General features: G+C 46.6%; 1 protein-coding gene across 1 annotated transcript; it reads right to left on the bottom strand.

Annotated features, from left to right (window-relative positions):
- Window positions 1-5,763: 5,763 nt before the first annotated feature.
- On the bottom strand, window positions 5,764-15,223 carry CSRNP1 (cysteine and serine rich nuclear protein 1). The gene is made up of 4 exons (XM_019530134.1): window positions 14,982-15,223; window positions 12,060-12,319; window positions 11,193-11,489; window positions 5,764-9,950 (listed from the first exon to the last, which is right to left on the bottom strand). The coding sequence occupies exons 1-4, from the start codon at window positions 15,157-15,159 to the stop codon at window positions 8,940-8,942; spliced, it is 1,746 nt and encodes a 581-aa protein (XP_019385679.1). The 5' UTR covers window positions 15,160-15,223; the 3' UTR covers window positions 5,764-8,939.
- Between the last annotated feature and the right edge of the window lie 6,614 nt (window positions 15,224-21,837).

Below are 21,837 nucleotides of genomic sequence, written 5' to 3'. Positions count from 1 at the left end.
ACCACCGCTCTCTGGGTGCGGCCCTCCAGCCAGTTGGCGACCCATTTGACTGTGTGGGTGTCGACACCACAGCCCCCCAGTTTCTTAATGAGAGTGGGGTGAGACACAGTGTCAAAGGCCTTCCAAAAATCCAGGAAGACAACATCCACCGCGATACCTGGGTCCAAGGATTTTGTGACCTGATTGCAGAAGGCCACCAGATTGGTCTGACAGGACCTGCCTCGAAAGAAACCCATGTTGGTTGCCCGTACAACCAACCAGGAAGTTGGGCAGCCCTGGTTTAAGTTAAACTAAAACTCACTTAAACTGCAATAAGTGTTCACACTGCAGTTTGCACAAGTGTAACTCAGCTTAAAATCATGCCTTTGAGCCGGTGTATTGCCACAAGTGCGCCTTTGACCTCACCTGAGCAGTCCAGGTGCACGTCCCCCTCGTCTCCCCCTTGCTTTCTCTCACAAGAAAGGATGTTTCATGATATCAGTCCTCACTGGAAGCAAGCTCCTGCCTGCAACACCCACCCGCCCAAGTGTACAGCCGTCTGGGTATAGTCTGATTTCTCACATGCCACAGGCAGCTCTTTTGAATGGGAGTCTGTTAAACATTAGCCTTTGAAATGCAGAAGTACCATTCTTCTGATGTATTTGTAGCGGGGGAAGCGCACTTTCCCTAGCGCTGTAGTCAGTTGGCCACCCCACTGGTGCTGTGTGTCATTAATCTGCAGAGACCTGAATGCCACATTCTGCAAATTGTCTGAAGGCGCCAGGAAGTTAATACATAAAAAAGCTTTGTTAACAGTAACGCTTGTTCTCCCGGACCGGCCACCCAGAATTAATTACAGCAACTGGATGGCTTTCAAGAAGCTGCCGTCTTGTCTGAATGAAATACGGAGGAAGCAGGAGGAGCTTAACAGGTCCCAAATTCTTCCTCATTAGGTGAAACGAAAACTTCAAGGGGCAGTCCCATGTCTCCACTTGGATTTTTTCCTCAGGCCCTGGGAAGGGATCAGTTCCCTGGAAAGAAAACATGTCGTGGTACCAGCTTCTGCAGCCCGTTCAGCTATTTTTTTTTTCTTAGGTCTTCAAAAAAGGCTGCCCCAACCTAGCTTGCGGTGCACCAGGACGATCCCCGCTGGAGCTGGCAAAGCCCAGTTCATTCGACTGTACAGGACAAGGCCACCGTCTATGGAAGAATGGGCCCAAAGCACTCTCTTATCTGTCCCTCCACATCCGGATTGGACCAGGGCAGCTGGCTGTCCCTTTCTGCCCAGTCCTTCACCTTTCCAGCCCTATTAGGTGGGACTGCAAACCATTTACTAAATGCTGAGCAGATGGGCTAGTAAACTCCATGCCACTTCTCAGCTTCTGGGGCATCTGGCCTGCTACGATCCTGTTGCACCCCTCAGCATGGTGGGATTGCAGCAAAGTCACAGGTATCTTATGAGGGCCCTGGTCTTGGAAAACCTCCCTCAGCCATGACCCTCCATGCCAAGGACTACTCTAAAGCCCCTACTCCTAAGCATCGCTACCCTTGCCCACACCAGCGTGTCCTGCTCCCAGGCCCCCTCTGTGCTCAGTGCTGGGCCCGGGAGCAGGACACGCTGGTGGGGGTGAGGGGGGTCTCCAGGCAGCAGCTGACCTCCACAGTGCCTGCGGGGATGAAGCCTCTCCTGGGTGGCTCTTCAAACTCGGTGTGCAGGGCCCCGAGGAAGGGAGCTGATTTTATGCCAAACGCTCTTCCAAGTTGCACCTGCAGTACTCCAAGGGATTACTTGGCATGGACGTGTAAAGAAGTGATGAGACCCACAAAGAAGCTGCGCCTCTGCTAGAAGTCCAGGCGCCGTGGTCTCCCTCCTGCTGAGCTCATTCCTCCTACATGGGAGCTCGAAGCTTTCGCCTGCCAAAGTCTGTTGAGGATGCATCTGCCACCTGCACCTTATCGTGCCCCCACCCTCCCTGCCACAGGGAGTGAAGCTGCCCCAGTGACCCAGGGTAGGGAAAGACCCCAAGGGAGAGGGGGTAGGGGAGAGGAGCCTGGGGGGCCAAGTGTGGGCCCTGGCTGCACCAAAATTGGACAGCCCTGGTTTAAGCTAAACTAAAACAGAAATAAGTGTCCACACTGCAGCTTGCACAAGTCTAACTCAGCTTCAAATCATGCCTTTGAGCCAGTGTATTGCTGGCTTGGTCTCTTCCCCAACTGGTGTTTTCACCAGTTCAGGGGCCCCATCCACCATAGACATCAAAGCAGCGGGGATAAGGGCAGGCATGGGAGGAGATGCAACATCTCGACGAACCGCAGCATCGCCAGGAAGAAATTCTGCTTGCTGTGAGTCACTTGGTGATAAACAAGGTCATCCTCAAAGAGCAGGAGGCCCCGAGGACACCCTGCTGCAGTCAGCTAAGTAGAGACCTCAGAGCAGCCTGCTCACAGCGGGCAGGCGGCCAACTTCAGTGCTAACGCGTAGTAAAGGCACGGCCCGAGCTCCTGCCAACTGAGCAAAATTATCGCATTTCTTAGGCGAATTGCAGAAGGTACTTGGGCTCGTGTCTCTGATGCAAGATGGGAACAACGTGGAGCGCAGCGTGTGCTGCGCTGAGTGATCCCTGGGAGGAAACAGCCTGATCTGTCACAGCCTGTCCCGTGTGCTTGAAGCTATATAAAACATGAAGCTTGGCTCCTCTGGGATCTGAGTGTGCTGGTTGGGGAAGTTCAGGGCTTTGCTCAGGTGAACAACGAGGCTTCAGCACCCCCCGACCTGTGGAAGTGAGAATGGGTATCTGCCAGTAATGCCTGCATCATGCCAACCCGCTTGGCTGTAAGGACAGCCAGCAGGAAGGGGGCTGGGCATGTGAGGGTGAAGAAAGCACGTGGATAAGGGTGCAAACGGCACGAGGGGGCTGTAAGATGCAAACCAGCCTTTTTACACCTTGTGAACCAGAAGGATACACGAATGCTGCATGTGTTCAAACAGCGAGGACATCAGGCTGGAAGACCAGCTACGCCAACCCTGACAATGCTGTTGGCGTGACCCGAAAGTATCCTCTAGAGGCTGCGTTTCAGGGTCATCGGACAAGGGGCCTGCACTGGTTGAGCCCCTGATGAGAAGCCTAGATGGAAAAGGTCGCCTGCTCTGATACCTCCGTGAACCTTGGGGCAGGTGTCCCGCACTGCGTAAGGCTCCCTCGGGCACCGATGGGGTTGTCCCCATCTGGTGTGCTCTTCCTGGCAGCTTCTAAGCCAGCAGGTAGCGGGACCTATAAAACATTGGAGAACCACTTGTTTTTGACTCTGGCAAAGTAACCTTGGCAGATGGCTTCTCAGCGTTGAACAGCACCTGGGTCTGGGCCGTGCCTCTGCCCAATCTGTCTAGGTCCTCACAATTGGGGCTTCTGGATCAGAGGACTCAGAAGGCCCACAGCTTCATTTCTGTGCTCCTCCCTGTGCTTAGGAAGAAGACCGGCACCAGGCCGGCACCAGGCCTTCAATCAGTGCGCTGACCTGCCTGGGCTTCAGCATTGGGCTCCCAGCTGGCTCCAGAAGACCGAGGATGACTGCTTCGAGGAGATGGCAAACCCTCTCCATGTCCTGATGGCTGCTGCTGCCGTTACAGTGCCTACTCCCTACTGCAGACAGCTACTTGCGCAGGAGCAGGTCAGAGAGGAGTATCCAGATTAATCTGGACAAAGAAGTGAGCTCCCTTACCTGCATTCAAGTTGCAGCAAGGGAGGTTTAGGTTGGATGTTAGGGAAACCTTGCTCACGCGCAGGGTAGTAAAGCACTGGAACAGGTTACCCAGAGAGGTGGTGGCGATGGTGTCAACTTCTCTTGCTGCAAGTTGAGACCATTGCTCCTTGTTCTGTCACGTCACCACTGAGAACAGACAAGCCCTGGCTGGGACGATCTAGCTGGGGCTGGTCCCGCTTTGTGCAGGGGGCTGGACTAGTTGTGACTTCCTGAAGTCCCTCCTCACCCTCATTTTTTATAATTCTATTTATAATCAGTCCATTAGTTTGTGGTAAAAAAAGGTTGCCTTGGCAGAGCCTAAAGCCTTATCTTCAGCAGGGGATAAAGGTATGTTCTTAATTTGTACTAGCTGGAGAAAGGAAAACCGAAGAGGACTTGTGGACCGGCTGGCCTAAGTTTGAGCCCTAGAAAGATTTTGGAACACCTTATTAATTTGTCAGTACCTAGTAGATAATAAGGTGACTTAAAAAATCTCTCAAACCTAGGAACAGTCAAAATTCATTTATCAAAAAGAGATTGCTTCAAACCTATCACATGTCCTTCCTAGACACAGTAACTGGCTTAATGGCTAAAGCGAAGCAATAGTTGCAATATATTTTGAAGGCTTTCGATGCTCTCCCCGACTACATTCTCATCCGCCACGCAAATATTATCTAACTGCAATCATTACAAGATAGATTCAAAAACAGTTTGAAAATTGCTCTCAAAGTGCATCGTTATCAGTCAAACTGGGTCGATATTTCAGCTGGGGTGCTCCAGGTCTGTCCAAGGCCCAGTTCCATACAATATTTTTATTAATGACTTGGCCAGCAGGGTAGAAAGCACACTTATGAAGTCTGCAGCTGACTCCCCACTGGCAGGGGATGCAAGCGCTATGAAGGATGTAGTAGGAATTAAAAATATTCTGAGCAGGTTGGAGAGAGGGTCTGAAATCAGCAAGACAAAATATCGACAACTGCTACACGCAGGAAGAATCCAAATGCAAAAAAATGGGGAAATATTTGGCCAGACAGCAGTATGGACGTATTATTTATTTATATGCCATCCTTCCCAAGAAGGCGCAGGGGCTGCGGGTTAGAACGGATGAGAAAAACTCAACGTGTCAAGAAGGTTATGTTGCTACTGCAAAAAAGGCAAGTCCCATCCTGGGATGTACTAGCTAGTAGGAGTACTGCAACAACTGCAGAAAGCAGCTCATCAGTAGGAAGGATGTGATGGTTAAAAAACAGGAGTTTGAGGAAAGGCTGAATGAATTGGGTTTGGTTTGTCTAAGAAAGAGAAGACGGGGGACACTACCCATCATCCAACAGGGAAAGGCTCACCATAAAGAAGTTAGGGAGTAAATGTTCTCTGCCTTCACTGGAGAACACGGAAGGCAAAAAGCCAGCTTTCATTTGCAACAAGGAAGATTTATGCTGTGCATTAGGAAAGACCCCAGGGCAGGTTACCTGGGCAGGCTGTGAAATCTTCATTAGAGGGTTTAAAAGACAAATATCTGCCAGGCTCGGTCTAGAGCAGTGGTTTTCGAGGTCTCTTCCAGCCTTACATTTCTATGGTGCCATGCAGCCAGCACTATCCGACGCCAGAGTAAATTAATCTACGGTGCCCTAATTGCAGCGCACTTGTGGATGGTAATGCTTTACTGCGCAGTAAATTAGTCTACTCCGCAGTAAAGCACATGTGTAGACACATCCACTGAGGCCTCAAGTTGCTCTTCCCCTCCTCTTCTCTCGTCTTCAGACTAAACCCTCATGACAAGTAATGTGAAGAACAGTCCTGCTTTCTTAGTGAGGATGTACCTGGAAGGCAGGTGCATAAAGGAGGCTAGTAAATACTTATACAGAGATTCAGAAGTGCCTGCAACTAGTGGCTGCAAAGATTTTTTTCTTCTAATTTAGAATAGTTGGGCGGGGAAAAGCCCAATGTATTGTATTCTGGACTTGTAAGCCAGCAAACCTTTAAACCAGCATGAAAAGAAAATAACACACAAATAGCAGTAAGCAAGGCAAAGACACTACCATATTCAAACAAAATGGTTTTATTGAAAGTGTAATGGAAATTTCTTCATATCGCTTTGATGAAATGAGAGACAGCAGCTGTAGACAAATATGCTTTTGGTAACAAATGAAAATGGATAAAGTAAAAATAAAGCTTTTTTTTTTTTTCTTTCTTCTTATTTGTACCTTTAAGCAACAATCACAATATATACACAAAGGAAGCTAAAATAAAGCTATGTTGAAACCAAAGCGTTTCAATCAATACATTAGATAATTACAGATTGTGTCAATAAATACCCAGTTTTTAAACTGTTTAACAGGCAACTTTTTACACAGATACCGAGAGGAAAAAAATAGATATATTTACAGTTGTGCCCTAAAAAAAAAAGAGGAAGAACAAATCTTTTTTTTTTTTGGCACTGACGCAAAAAAGGAATAAATTATAGGAAAAAAAAATTCATGAAGGCAGGAGTTTTTATCCCCATCACTCATTTTTAAAATTATATATATATATTTATATATGCAGAGAAACCTAGGAATGTTCTAAAACATAATCTTACATTAGTGCCAATAAATACAGAACGGTACCAGACACTTTTTGTCAGTATGGTTGATGCAGTCTGAAGGACAGAAACTACCACCAATTAGATAATTGAATGGGATCTTTCAGTACAAAAAAAATACTTGGAATCCTCCATCTGCCAGTAGTATGTATGTCTACAGCGGCCCTCCTGCACTGCCAGCCAAGTGCCATCCAGCAACGCTTGCTAGGTGAAACTTGTGACCAAATGTACCATGGCTCGGTGCAGCACAGTGCGGGGTCCTCGGTAAGGGGTCCAGTGTGGAAGGAATGCCGCGGCTCAGGCAGGGTAACCGGGACTCCGGCTGGGAAGACGCAGGGTCCCAGGGAGACGACCAGAGCCTGCTGAAGTTAAAAATCAGACAGCACCAATGACTCCTCAGCAATGCAGCCTGCAGCCAGAGTGAAACCCAGCTGTTAGTCGCAGCTGCAGAGGGTCAGCTTAGTTTGCTCAAAATAACTTACGTCCATTTTAAGGTCGATTGGCTCAATCCAAGAGATCTACGTTAAGAAAAAAAACAAAACAGAACCAAAAACCGTAACAGCTTTGCAATATTTAGACACGAGAATTTCCTAACTGCTGGTTGGCTGTGGGCAACTTCCCCGCGCCAATTTGTATATACAAGCAATCACTTGATAACTAGCAGGTACAAACTGGGTGATTTCTGTTGTCTGGGCTACTCATAGTTCAGTCAATGGAAGTGTGTTGTCTAAGCTTTTCACAAGGATGGGTTTTGTTTTAATGTAAAAAAGAAAGAAAATCAAACTGACTGACCTCAATCTTTTCTTGCCTGGATCACTGCATATGCTATTTAGCAACGCAGATGACATTCACTTGAATTCAGTGCAGTCTGTGGGGTATGTCACACGCACAGCTCTTGTTCAAACGGGCGGATCAGGGCATTTTTCAAAGTCTATGCCAGGATCCATACAGAAAAGTGTATCCCCACGTGCCACCTGGCTATTGCTCAATTACAGGTATTGATTGCATCACAGAAAAGAATTTCACTGTTTCCACTTTTTTTTTTAAAGCTGGTAGGTTTACACCATGATATACAAACTAGACCAACACACATTAGTACTGCTGGCATAGGCACTTAGTGTACTAATAAAATACAGATTACATCCAATCGTATGCAGTGGCCAAATAGTGTCATGTTTGCAGATTGGTTTAAACACACATGCCTCAGAAGGCCTCTAATACCCTTTAAAATGCTACTCTTTCTCTTTTAAAAAAAGTCTTCCAAATTATTTCAGCTTTAAGTCATTTTTTAGGTTTTCCTAAAACTATATAAAAGCAATAAATAATCCAATACCTTCATTGTCATTTTAATTTATTCATCAATTCATCTATAAAACAAGTATAAATAGTCTGGCCTACTATGCTTTATCACTGTTATACCCTTTACGCTTCAGAGTAGTAAGGAACACTTGAATCGGGAGCACGAGCAGTGTTGCTACAGCTTTGCTTTGCTCTCCGTTCTACAGGCTGGAGAGGTTCTCGTTACACCTTCTGCTGCTAATGGTTCCTCTGCATATTCAGGCACCATAACAGATCTCCTAAAAGATCTCATGGCCAAATCCTTAGGAACTTAAATAAATTATAAAATAATTTATGAAAAAGGTTTTTTTTTTGTTTTTTTGTTTTTAAATATAGTTCATATTATTTCTTGAATAGTTGATGGGTTTGTTTTCCATAGCAGAATTATGGACATCACACCCCTCTGTATAGTTCTCTCCCTTAAAGGATTTTTAGCTACCAAAGAGGATGCAGTTATGAAGACACCCTCGCCAGCTTGAGGCTCTTTTAAGAAATGTTAGACAAGGACTGGAAAGGGATTTGACAACCCCTAAAGTTAACTTCTTTCAGTCTTTCCAAAACAGTGTTGTCGTCTTTAGGATGCATGCCGCTAAAGACTTTATTGCACTTCCAGGTCATTGATAAACCACAGTGCTATTCATGTACTAAAAGGTAAAAAATAAATAAATACAGATATATTATGCAAAAAACATGATTGTACACATAATACATCTGAGGTATTACCAATTTAAATAAGGTTTCATGCTAGTTCAAGCTTCGGTGGCTATTTCATTCTGGAATTTGCAATAAATAGATGAAATATGATTATGTTTCTAGTGTATGGATTTTCTTCTGTAAACCTTGTCTGATTTAAACATAAGAGCACGTTGGGCTCACCCTTATGCAAATCCTTTTTCACAATAGAGATTCAAAAGTTGTTTCAAAAAGTTTCTGCGACACTGAAAAGTTTCTAGAAGGGGCCGTGTTATGACTAACAATGTTAACAAGAAGTATGTCTCAATCATTTTTTTTTTTGGTTTTGGGGGTTTTTTTGTACAAAGCACAGGTAAATCGATACTCAGAGAAAGTCTTCTAATGTGTTTTCCCAAACCATGAAAGTTTTTAAATTTTGCACAAACAGCAAGAGAACTGATTGTAGCTGCAGTATTTCAAAATGTCCATGTTCTAGAGACTAAAAAAAACAACACCAATTTGTCGGCTGAGAAAGTCTTTTGCAGTATGTTCCTCCTTCAGTGAAAGTTTGCCGTCACGCAGTTCTTCATTACAGTTTTAATATTCAGCTGGCCAAAGTTGGCCGTTTTTAAACTTTCACTGTTTCCATTAGAGATGACTTAATGGCATCTTCTAAAAGCTGATTGTCTGTGAAAGGGGCCGGGGTTTCTGGGACAGATTCAGACAAGCCAATGAGAGACTCCAGGAAGCAAGAGCTCTGGTCTCCAGCCTGGGGGAAGCCAGGAAAATTAGGCAGCTGGAATTGCAAGGCTGAAAAGTTATCCAGGTTCTCGTATTCCTTTAAGGAGTTGTAAAGAGGTCCCAAATTATAGTCTGAGAATGACTGAAAGAAATCCAAGGAGTCAGAGGAAAGGCTGAGATCTGTGTAGCTCTTTGAACACTGCTCTGCTGGGGATGACATGCAGCAAGAAAGCCCGTCACAGTGCGAATCGGCAGTGTCCTCCAGAAAACAACTAGCGTCCTGATTCGCATTTTCATCCAGGCATTCGGAGATGTTTGACAAATGGCTAGAGTAGTTTCCAGTGCTGAGTTTTTCAGCATTTGCGTCACACTGGTCTTCAATGTTAGCGCTAAAGAAATCAGTGGGATGGAAACAGCTCAGATTATCTTGGCAATTGTTACTGTTTTCCTCTACGTCGGAATCGTTGAAGTGGAGTATCCTCGCCAAGCCGTCGTCGTCGACGTCAGACTGTGACTTATCAGATGGGACGCTCTCGTACTGCTCTTCCGAATCCTCGCTCTGGTTGGAGGAGACGGAGGAGTCCGTCATGTCGCTGCTGCAGCTGTTCTCCCCAGCGGTCTCCAGGTCCATGTTGAACTGAAATGCTGGTGTCAGTGGGATGGCTCGCTCCTCGAACACCGGTTTCCCCACCGAACACCCCAACTGATGGAGCCTGTCCCGGAACGTCGCCTCGGGCTCGACGGTCTTTTCACTACTCTGCTGTTTCTTTTCCAGTTCCAGTTTCATGATGGTGTGGATGAAGTGCGTTTGCACCCGTGCCTGATTGAACTCTATTCTCCCTTGCGTGTTTCCGCAGCCGTCCTTTGTGCAGCCGCAAGGGAACGACGTGTGATCCATCTGACGGGGAAAGGAGATGCCACGTGTTAGGAGATTTACTGGTGCTTTCAGCAGAAGCATTACTATACACAATGCCCCGAAATGCCAACTTTTGCAAAAGTCACCACAAGGAGTGAAAACAACCCTAACACTAATAACGCCTGAGAAGCTGTATTGAAATTGCTTTTTGCCGATGACGTTGAAAAATCAGCTTCACAGCAAAACATGAGTTTCAAAAGTTACACAGTGACTTATCTTTTATGCCTGTAACCAGAGCCATCCCAAGTCCCTACCCTGAGCTAGAAGAGTGACTGCTCTACTTGGCACCCGCCGTAGACTCGTACTCTCCTAGGTCTGGCCGGGGCAGAGGAATGTGTGACGCACACTGGACACAACAAACACACTTCCATCCCCACGGCCGTGGCAGCGAGTGAATGAACATACCCCTGTTCTGAGTTGTCTACATCTAACCCAGCCTCACCCTATCAGCAAGGCCAGTAAGGGAGGTGGATTTTGAGGGCTGTGTCAAGTGACCCACTACCATGTGCAGCAGCACCGAAGAGCCTACCTTGACCTCACTCGAGCTGTCACAAACTAAGTGGGAGGGACTTCAGGGGACAACGAGACCTGGCATGAAACCTAAAAGCAGTGCGTTAATGTGCAGGCATGGGCCTACAGCGTAGCCTTCCAGTCTACCTTCTCCTGGTTTCGTGAGCAAGAAGCTCATTAAACAAACAGCGGCCTTGTTTGAAACTGTTCAGAGTGCAAAATCCTAGTGCATTTCCCTGAAGGTGAAAAGGTTGCAGGAACATGCAAAAGACGGAGGCACTGGGAAGTGCTAAGTAGTGCAGCACCCATAGCCCGTTCCAAGGGGGCTGTCAAAAACCCACGCCGGTATCATCTTTAAGGTAGGTTGCAACTTGGCACTTCAGATAGTGTCCTTTAATGGAAACCGCTTTTTGAATGCAAGTTAGAACTAACATGTTTTACAACCTAGCAATGGCAGCACGAGAATCTGTTCAAATGTGCTGACTCCAAACTAGCTAGCCTTCCACTCTCCAATCACGTATGTTGAAAGCTGAGAGGCCCCTGCTTTTCCTTCTGCTTAGGAAGCTAGGTTTGTGACCCTCGCTTGTGCGTAGTTCCAATCCATGTAAAGGACCTTCCAATATTATGTTTCGCCCTCGTTTCATTCCCAGCCTCACCCACTTACACCCCGTGCTGCTGAAACACACCACGCGCAGCCAAGCGAACTGCACGTACCTGACATTTAATGCCTGCTAAGCTACAGCTGCAGGTCTCTGGATCGCAGAACTCCTGGCAGTCACAGCCACAGTCTTCACGTGACAGGCGGATGTTATGCAGCTCCCGTTTCTCCTCTTTGTCAATCTTCTTAACCCCCATGGCTTTGAGCAGAACACGCCTCTTTTTGGCAGGGTAGGGCTGGAGGAAAAAGCCATCCTCCAGGTCCACGTTGCTCACGTCGATGTCGTCGTCAGAGATGTCCTCAATGGTGAGCTGGTTGGCCTCCTCAGATTCTTTCGTGCCGTTCATGGTTAGCTGCGCGCAAGAAGGGAGGAAAGCAGGGTCAGGCGCTGCACACAGTAGACACTAATGCCGAGCTGGTCAGGAGGCAGCCCTCTAACCATGCACACACAGGGAAAAAACACCCCCCTCTCCATGACTGCATCTCAGCATTTCTTAAAAGGGCCACAAAGAGGAATGACAGAAGTACGCTCACTCAGCGAGCCCTACCCCGCGGAGCAGGGGCAGATTACAGGACAGGAGGGAGCCGGCTCTTACCCTGCCCCTGGAACACAGCAGCTTTTGAGATGCTGCGGCAGACAGCTGCTAAATGCTCCTGAATAGAGGAAGGGGGAACGCTGACCAGACACCTCACTGTTACCCATAAGAGCCCCACGAAGGCCATAGAGCAGAGTTATTAAATGGATGAAATTCAGTGTCTGTTCTCTATTGTTCAAGGCTGGAGAGCTGACTAGAGCTGGACTAGAACTTGTGCTTCGAGGGAAAATCACTTTATGTTACAACTAATAGTAAGGCTTCCAAGATGCCCCTAAGTAGAAGAGCTGCCGTGAACTACTAAGTTCACAAGCTAGCAGCGGTACTCACTTTCCATTTCAGTGCCTCCAATTTCTCCTCTTTTAATCGCTCTTCGATCTTCTCCCGCCGGACGGTCTCCTGTTCCTTTGAGAATTCGGCCAGGGTGAACTGCCTGGACGAGCTGTGTTTGCTCACCATCCCCAGGGTACAGCCACCACGGCTAGGCACACTGGTGAACCCCTGGCAGCGTGGAAAGTAGAACACAGTGACCCGGTCGAAATCCACATTGCTCTTCTTTAACCGCTTGGTTTTCTTCAGGATGGATGTTGCTAAAACAGAAGTGACAAGGCACATGAAATCGAAATTCCTGTCTTATGAACAGATGTGCATAAATGTTATCAGGTGCAAAACAGCACAGGAGTTTCAGTTACTCTATACAGATCAGCAGCATGGTGTTCGGTCAGCCTATCTGTAGATTGCTTCTTGCATGTTAAGAAGTCATTTATTTCAAAGACCGAACAAGAAATCCTAGCCAGAACCATCCCTCAGGTTCAGCCTAAGAGGCAACTACTCTTTCTCCTTCCCATACCAATTTCCTTAAACATCCTCTCAAACACAGCAGAGCATAACACACAACATGTTCCACACACGTGTGTTATTTTATACATCCTCAGGACCCACGTGCATGTTGCCAGGGCCACAACGTTGAGGAAACTCTACACTTACACCTCGGATGCTGTTATGCAGATGCCCAAATGGCTTGTTGTTGAAGCTTATGAGGCAGAGCATAAAATAACAGAACTGCTGTTTTTTATGGTACTTCCTTTTACCATCCACTGGGAGGAACTATGAATCTACAGTTTATTCTCAGGAGACTAATTTGAGAGCAGCTGCAAAGATGGTAATCTTTAGGCAGGTGATCCCAATATAAACATGACAATACATGACTCCGGTTTATCTTAAACTGCTGAAACATGCTTTATATATTTAGAAAGTTTAAAAAGTAATCTCTCCTGAGATACCTAGTTCTACATTTGCTAGTGTGAACAGAACAGCTGGGGATTTGCTAATCTGCAAGAGCAATTCCAGAAATCGAGTGCATTAGCCAGAATGCTCATGGCAGATGAAGGTTTTGTCAGCACAAAAGGGGCTAATTTTACAGCCCAAACTACTGACAAATGTACAAGTAAGACCCGGGATGTATTCAGCAGCCCTGTTGGTTTGAGACCACAAGAAATGCAAAACTCTAGTACTCTTGGTTCAGAGATGAGACCTTTTATTAGACCAAGTAAGAAATCACAAAAATATCTCTCTCTTTCAAGTACAACCAGGCATTGTGGATGGAAAGTCTCTAGTTATAGTGGAACATCTGTTTCCAAAGGCAGTAAACCATCTACGTGCACAACCAAAGCAGTGTTACCTGCTAGCATAGAGGCACTCAGGCTGGTCAAACCACTGCCTACACTGGTTAGCTTAAGTCTGTTGGTTACTGAACAGCTGGATGCAAAGAGCTGTACACAAACGCTGTGAGAGTCCATTCCTGGAAACACCTACCGTCTCAACAGACAGGACTGTTGATAGATTTTATATAATGGGATCATAAGTTAGGTACAGGAAGGTCGAATGACATCCCCTTCCCCTCCACTGCAGCTACAAAGAGAGTCAATGGCAAAGCCAAGAATTAAACCTAGATCTCTGGATCCCAAAGCCAGTGTGTGAACTACAAGGCAAACCACGGCAGGGCAAACTACGGAGCCAAATTGTAATGACCAGCCAGGACCCCAAAGGATACCGGATAACTTGGGAGGGAGGAGGGGGGTTCTGGTGCTCCTGCAGCTTAGGGAAACAAGGCAGGACAGTCAGACTTTTAGCAAGACACATTTCTCAAAATATAACAGCCAGTTCATCTTTAATCTAAAGAACTGTTTGAGCAACCATGGTAGCAGTTTCTGCAAAATATTCCAGAGGAGCCTTAGAGACTGTGTACGAGTTACTGGAGCCATGCAAATGGTATCTTTTCACCGTGCGCAGGATTTGTCATGCTTAGGGCTCACCACTTAAAAATATGAATTAAAACAAAAATCTGGTACCCAGTGGGTTCCACTTTGGCATTTGCTTCTTGCCCCCCAGATTGTTTACTCATCTCTGACACTTCTCAACTGAGCCATACACTACGAAAAAAATCACTGTTATTTCACAAAACCTAGAAGACAAAAAAAGAATGGGACTCTTTATTATCACAAGGCTGCTAAAGCCTTTTCAGACCAATGCGTGTTTGTTTGTGTGGGTCTGCTAAGTGGACCTTAACCACAAGGCACTCTCAGGCCTTGAGTACAATTTACTTGGTAAAGCCATGTCCCCCTGTTGAAGATGCCTCTTGCTGCAGCTTTTCAGACGGCAGGTAAAAGACCCGTCACAAGAAGGTCCCCCCCGCGTTTCCCACGTGCGACTAGGAGCTGCTGCGAAAACAAAACAGCATCTGTCCGGACGAGCAGCAGTGCCAGCGTCAAAGGTGTCACGTTATTTGGCAGACTACCCTGTTTGCTTAGGAAACAAGTTCTGAAGTGGTTTGCGCTAACTGAGTTACCAGTTAATCTTTTTTAAGTGTTTCATTTTTTTTTTTATTTTGGGCACCTAATACTAGTCTTCAAGCCCCTCATTATCCACTTAGACACTTCAGGGGCAATCACAGCACCAGGGTTTTACCTTTGGGAAGCAGGGCTCGCAATGGAAAAAAAAACCCGAGCAGCTGAAGAAAGGAATCTTTAAAATACAAGCTAATTAAACTGGGGGAAAAAATGATAGGATGATATTCATTTGTCATCATGGCCAGTCCAGCTTACACTGAATCAAAGTATTTGGCAGACTTTTTGGAGGAAAAGTAGAATCTGTCTGCACGTGCAGCTGTGAGGTTGCAACAGCTGGCTCGATCCCTGCAAACTCTGCTCCGCCGGGCAGGTCCGGCGACAAGCATCGCCGCAAGATACTTACGGGTGAAGTTGGTGGTTAAGGCAGTGCTGGGCCTGGCTTCTCCTCGGGAGTTTTCCTCATCCGACTCCCAGCCAGAGGAAGCGGAAGACGACGAGAACGGGGAGCAGGAGGAGGAGGAGGAGCAGTAGGTGGCGTCATCCTCCAGTTCATCGTACTTCCTTTTCAATACTCCGCTCATGGTTACTCTGGACGTTTCATATAACTGCAAAAAGGAAGGGAGAAGGGGAAAATGAAACAAGGGCAACAACAGACGCTGGCTGGTTGCTTTGTTTTTGGCTTCTTTTTTCTCTTTAACCAGAGGTGCGATTCACCCAGGCAGGGAGCTCCCGAAGCCTCGTGCACCTCGCTTTGACAGCTCAGCTGAAATTCAACAAGGTTGTAACCACCGCTACCTACAGGAGATCAGAGGCAGGCACGCTCAGGTCACCTCCACGTATTCACAGTGTGCTACTTGTGCAAAAGTGAGGTTATCGCCGCACGGCTCTGACAGGACACGGTTCAGTTGCTGCATCCACTAATCCCCCACCCCATGACAGCTTTCCCCAGGTCACAGCTGTAAGAGGCACAGGTTCTCTCGTTTGTGAAACCATCCAAGTCTCTCCCACCGGGTAGTTCTCGCATCTTGGCCTAATTTACCCTACTTACAAGCGTGGCAGGCGGCTCTTCTAAGCGTCAACTAAGATGTCCCTTGCATCCTCCCCGCAAAGGAAAGGCTTCACTTAAAAGCAGCGCCCTAAGTACACGCAGACACAAGGACAAGAGATCTTCCCTGCACGCAGTCAATCCACCAAAATATGTTACTGGACAACAAGTATTTTGTTCTGTGTAGTGAAGCCTGTATGTCCGCTCCCTGCCCCGACCACTTTCTGTGCAGCTTCAGCTCCAACACTGTGCTAATTACAAAAATCAGCCAGTTTGCAGAAAACAATCTGTCGGCGTGATTTACTTGTCACAGTCTCCTGGGGAAACAGTCGCAGGCTTATTAAACGAAGCACTGAAATACAAATATAGTAAATGCAAGAAACATCCTTTGCCGTCAGTTTTGCTCACATTCAACCCACTGTCCAATAAACCATTTTTGTTTATTCGGGGCCATATCTCCGACACAGCACCCATTAAAATCAGCAGCTCATTAAAAGCAGGGCGGTTGTCTGGTGCTCTACATTTTGTTCGTTCTCTCCCAAAGCTCTTCCCACCAAAAGACTCCAAACTTAATTCCTTCATGTTTTTGCAACAACAGTTTCCCGCAGCGAAGAGACGACACACGGTTGCATGATATGCCGACTGAATCATGTCACCTACGCTCTTTCCGAGACCCCCCAGAGACGAGGCCACAGTTGGCAAGGCCTCTGCTTAGACCAAGGACATCTTCTCCTTTTAAACGCAAGCTGCAATGTGCTAGACGCCTCTCTTTTTGTAGAAATTACTCCGGATGTATTTAGGTTTGAAGTGGGTGAGCATGTAACCAGACATCACGACAAGATTACTCCTGGAAGAATGATTTGTTTTGATTGATTCAAACCTGCGTGCGAGTGAGCGAGCGTGCAAAAATCGCGGGAGGTTGTAAATCATGACAGCCAGGAGCTCTGCAGCTATAAGGCAGAAACTCCCTTGGACCAAAACTAGGTGCAGCTCATACGAGTCACCCGCTGTTTTGCTGAGGGAGGGAAGATGCCAACTCCAGTCGCTGGGCATGGCCCAAGAACTGCTGCTTTTTAGTAAGCGACTTCAGCAGTCTATGAAACGAAGGCTGTTCTGAGAACTGCTGTCACTGCAGCCTAAGGAGCTGGATCCAGCCAAGCACAGCTGAACAGGCAGCAAAGAAGGGGAGGAAAACAGAAGGACGCTTGCTCCTTTCTCTTTTCTAGATGCACTACACCGGATCAACATTTTAGGAAGGGTTGAATCACAGCTGAGGACTCAACTGAAAACATCTGGTGAAGGCAGCCAAGCGCTTACCCTGCTGCTGGTCAGAGCTGCACAGAGTTTCCCGAAGGTGGGAAAGCGGGAATCTCACAAGTCTGCTCCGTTTATATTCTTAATTTACAAGCCAGCTACAACAGCATCCTTGAAAGCTACACGAAACCAGAACTCAAGGACGTGTCAGGTATATATTTGAAACAAACCTGAGATCCTTCGACAAAGCTTTAGCAAGACCAGTGTTACACACTACAGAAGGCCAGGACCTCCTCCTCCGAGCACATCCAGGTTAGGCTTTTGCAGAAAACTAACGTATTCTTTGTGCCAATATCTGCATTATGATCTCTCCTCTTTGCATGTCTGTGTATGTTAATTCTGCCGTAAGAATGTAAAACCTTGTGCCAAGCATGCAAAAATACAGAGATTTCAAAACCTCTTAATGATGGGATTTTAAATATCTCAATAGTGCTGCCTAATAATACTTAGCACTATATAAAGTATGCTTTATATCTTTATAGCTCTGTACAAACACTGATTAACTATGTTTACAGATTTTCTTTAGACAATAGCCTCTAAAAGGTTAAGGAAAAAAAAAAGGCTGGATGCAATGGCTCTTTGGTTATAAAGGGAGTTAATCATTTACTACAATGTGGCTGCGTTGAACCCCAGGCAGCCACAAAGGTACCAGGCCAGGCGCGTTTCGAATCTGAAGGGAAAGCCTGCTCCTTTATTGGGCTTAATAAAGAACATTTTTGCTAACTATATTTTCATGTTAGTGAAAAGGGAACCGTTTCCCCAATCTCTCTTTATAGTGTTTCTCGATAGCACCAGCATGTCAAGACGACAAAAGAAATGCTGCAGGTGGTTTTGCCAGGGTTGTTTTTTTGGCCTTAATCCAAAACAGATGGGAAGAAGGTGGATTTTGATATCTTGCATCAGTAACACCACATGTCCAACCTGACACCTGGCTTAACCCCTTATGCTACTTTCCGTTTAGCTCCCCAGCGCCATCAGACAAAAATGAAACAGTCTGAGCTTCCAAAAAAGCAACCTTGGCTGCCAACATAAATGTCCCTTCAGGTTTTGACTCCTGAGTGTACTCCAGGCTCCCTCTTCTTTTCCAAAATGACCAGGAGGTAGGCAGCCTAGAGACCCAATCTTCTCTGCAAAGGGTCTGAAGTCAGGTCTGTGCAGAGACTGAGGTTTTTTCCAGCTCAGTTTAACTACTGTGTTCCAATTATAAAGTTGGAAAATGAGGAGTGGCTGAAATTTTACTTAGCTGTTCCTATTTGAGGGTTTTTTCCCCCTTGCAAAACACAGTGGTTTGAAACCACCCCCAGCTGCACTGAAGGCTAATCTTCCTTTGCTCCCTAGTGCCTCCCTGCTGGTGGGCATCTCATTTGTAAAGCAGACTTGCCCCCGTGTGTACACGGCGTACAGGAACGCGCTACACCGCTGCCAGACTCAACCCCAACACACAGGCTTCAGGCTACGTGACTTAGCAAGGGATCCCACACTCGAACAGGGGGATGAAAGTCACCCCCTCCGCACTCTCCGGAGCCTATCGTGATGGACACCAAACAGCAGATACCATCATTCTTGTTGCAAAAGGATTGGCCAAAGCAGTAAAACCCAAGCCGAACAAGCCCACGCAATTCTGACTACCTGCCTTCAACTGATATAGGTATTATAGAAGTAGTCAAGGTCACCCTACAAAACTAAAGCTAAAGTGGGGGAAAAAATAATCCTTCCTTGTCAAGCTCTCTTACTGCCAGAGACATTTTTTTTCCCCAGAACAATGTAAACCACTGCTTTATAAGAGTTATTACCTTCGAAATTTCTGCTCACAGGCCACCTACAGTGCAGTCAGCCACAACCATCTTCCATGGTCTAACCAACAGCCAAAGTCTGGCCAAGGCACTGCCTCTGCACCGCCAGCCCCTGCCCCTGCCCGGCTCAGTGCCTACCATGGGCTTCAAGAACCCCATCCGGCAGCCTGGGGACATGGATGGGCTACCCCTGTGCAGCTGAGAATTGCAACCACCACACTTCCATTTGCCGCCCAAGATGGACGTGATAGAAATACTGAAAGTCAAGGCTATGACAAAACACATGACCCCGTACAAAATAGCCCTTTTCCATTTGCTTAATTAGGCCTGCAATTCCAGGCTGATTCTCAAAATGGCAGGTCTAAATGACCCCCCTTGGATGGTGGTCTCGCTATCAAGCACAGAAGTCCTCAAATAAAAGCTAACATCCTAGCGCAGACATGCCCACCAGCCTGGGTTTATTTATGGGGAACAGTAAATTACATCTCAGATAAACCGAGTCCAATGATCATTAAGGCAAATACAAGGCGTGATAAAGGGAGGTTGTAATTTAGGGTTACTTAACGCAAGTGCCCTTTACAAAAGTGATCATCTTGCACTAACTACTTTCCTACCAACGGAAGAAGGAAAATTATCTGCCACTTCTCTCCATGCAGATGTAATGAGCTAAAAATGTGGGGGAGGGGGAGATACTAAGGGGTGACAAAGTTATTTGAAATATTTATTGCATTGTCAATTCATAAGTAGAGTTCGTGCAAACACGATTCTCAATTAATGGGAAAAAGCTTTTAGTGAACTGCTCCCTCCACCCATTACACATTAATTCTAGCCCCCCTCCCCCTCCCCCCTCAGCCTCCTCTTTTTATGATTTTGAGTTGGAACATTTCCCAGGTACCGTTTTCAAAACCTTTGCATGAACTGTACCAATACTGTCTACCCCCCTGAAAAGTGTTCAACTGAGAGGAGAGTCATCCTTTCCACAACACCCCCAAGCATCTGAGAGCAGGATTTGGGCTAATGGATTGCACAGCGCCTCGAAAATCTGACGTCTCGTAAAGCACTGGCTGCTCAGCCCATAAAACTAGAAAGCTGATTCATAACCAGCAAGGATATTTTAATTGCTGCAATTCCACAGTTCTCTTTTCTACACAGGACGCAGATAGGGATTTAAGATGAAGCCATAGAAACTGCAAACGGCAGCCTGGGGGGGAAAAAAAAAGCTCCTAAAATTGCAGTTGCAAAGTCTGCAAGTGCTGTATGCTATGGGAGGGGTTTTACCTTTTTTTAAAAAATATAACCTGAAATAAAATAATCCCATCTCCCTTTTAGCTGCCAAAAAGACATTCTGTTCTTGGCTACAACTTCTTACTCATCTATTTTACTGAAAACAGCTTTTTGAACAAGTACATAATGCAATGGATCAAACCCACAGGAATTCCTCTCTGGCATCACAACTCCCACTATCCTGGGAATACTTTCTAACAAATATTTAGCCCAGATGTGCATTCCTCCCTCTCTCTCTTTTTAAAACATCAAACTTGGGCAGGAGGGAGGAGAGGGGGTTGATATCTAGTGGGGAGGGGGAAGCAAACTGCAGTCTGCTAAATCCTATTCCTGGCTCTCGGCAAGTTGCAGGGTAAAGCCCTAATAAAACATTAATTCCTTGCATTCCAGTGCAACTACCCTACTCTTGGGCGACATGTCAACAGTAAATATTTCGAGTCATTTCGATTTAAGAAGGTTTGGCATTTGTTTAGCCAGCCAAAGGGGAGAGCAACCAAACACAGTCTCAGGGCTGGTTTAGTCTATTTATACCAAACTTCACGTTGCCACATTAGGGCTGTATATGCAACTCACTGTTCCTTTTTGTTGCTGAAGAGGAAATTATTTACATGAGACTTTTGAGGCCGTTATACCCGGCTACACCGTGTATAAAGCAGGGGGCACTCGAGCAGCCACGGGCATAAAAACTCAGAAACTTCTGATGCTCAAGCCAGTAGTTGTAATTTCGGCAGCTGCTAATCTCCGCGGCCGTAAACTGGACCCGCGCCCCCTCCTGCAGTGTTTATCCACCGACAGGGGTATTTGAAAATGCAGTTTTATGTTGGGAGGATGCCAGAGCCTGGATAAACGCAGAACTGGTGCAGAAGTAATGGGAAGTCAACTTTATTCTGCAAAGCAACTTTGTAAAATGTAATGGACTTGAAATATCTTCTCGTAGAAGGCTCTCTGTCAAAGTCTGCACGCTTTGCAAGCAAAAAAAAGAGGATCCCTCCCCAAAACATCAGCCTCAAACATGGGAATCAAGGTGGATTCCTTCTGCCCGTACAGATTTTCTGGCTGAAAAAGAGTTACCGATTCTGGTTGTGAGTCAGCTTAGGATCCGACTCACTTCCCCCGAGCGCTGGGAGCTGTGCAGGGCTGACAGGAGTAAATATTAGTTTAAAAACAACCGCACACATTTTAGTCAGGCATGACTGAAAACACTCCCGGAGCACGGCTGGAGAACGAAAGTGCAATTGTTGCCGTCTCTTTTCAGAGTAGGTGGCACTCATCTACATGCTGCTGTTTACTGAAGGTCAGATGACCTTGGTATCTCGCATTAGCAGAAATGTAGTGTGGAGCACCGCTTTCCCCTGCGACACCCTCCCGGGATGCTTCCCCGGCAGCCCTGCCATTATTTAATCCTCAGGACTCTGCCCCTGGTTCGCTGCACAGTCATTCAAGCTCTTTTAATAAGCTGAGTATTTACTCAAGTGGTTTCCATAATACCACTGTTACATCCTCCGCCCTTCCAGCAGATTTTGAGTTACGCTTTCTCAGAAAGCGCCCATGAAAAGCGCCAGCCTCGACACACGCCGGGAAGCGTGCAGCAAGGGGCAGGCGGCTTCGCCCGCAGCTTCCCCGGCACAGGAGCCAGGCTTTCCAGCTCAGACGAGATCATTTTAACACAGCTGGGTTTAAGGTTTCATAACCTTCCTCTGGGTAAAAATAGCCTCTTGCCGACCAGGCGATGGCAGAGGCTGAATTATTCAGTGCCACCGAATAAAAGCCTGAGTCAGCCTGGAGCGTCAAAAGTTTCTCCCTCTGCCCCGGCATCTGGAGCA

The sequence above is a fragment of the Crocodylus porosus genome, unplaced genomic scaffold (assembly GCF_001723895.1).
Source record: "Crocodylus porosus isolate Cpor-Errol unplaced genomic scaffold, CroPor_comp1, whole genome shotgun sequence".
Lineage (NCBI taxonomy): Eukaryota > Metazoa > Chordata > Crocodylia > Crocodylidae > Crocodylus > Crocodylus porosus.
This window is presented reverse-complemented; position numbering and strand designations above follow the sequence as displayed.

Coding starts and splice junctions, on each gene's coding strand:
- CSRNP1 (XM_019530134.1), bottom strand. CDS start 15,159: ATGAGCGGAGTATTGAAAAGGAAGTACGATGAACTGGAGGATGACGCC. Junction 12,320..14,981: donor CTTAACCACCAACTTCACCC/GTAAGTATCTTG, acceptor CTTCTGTTTTAG/CAACATCCATCCTGAAGAAA. Junction 11,490..12,059: donor TGGAGGCACTGAAATGGAAA/GTGAGTACCGCT, acceptor TCTTGCGCGCAG/CTAACCATGAACGGCACGAA.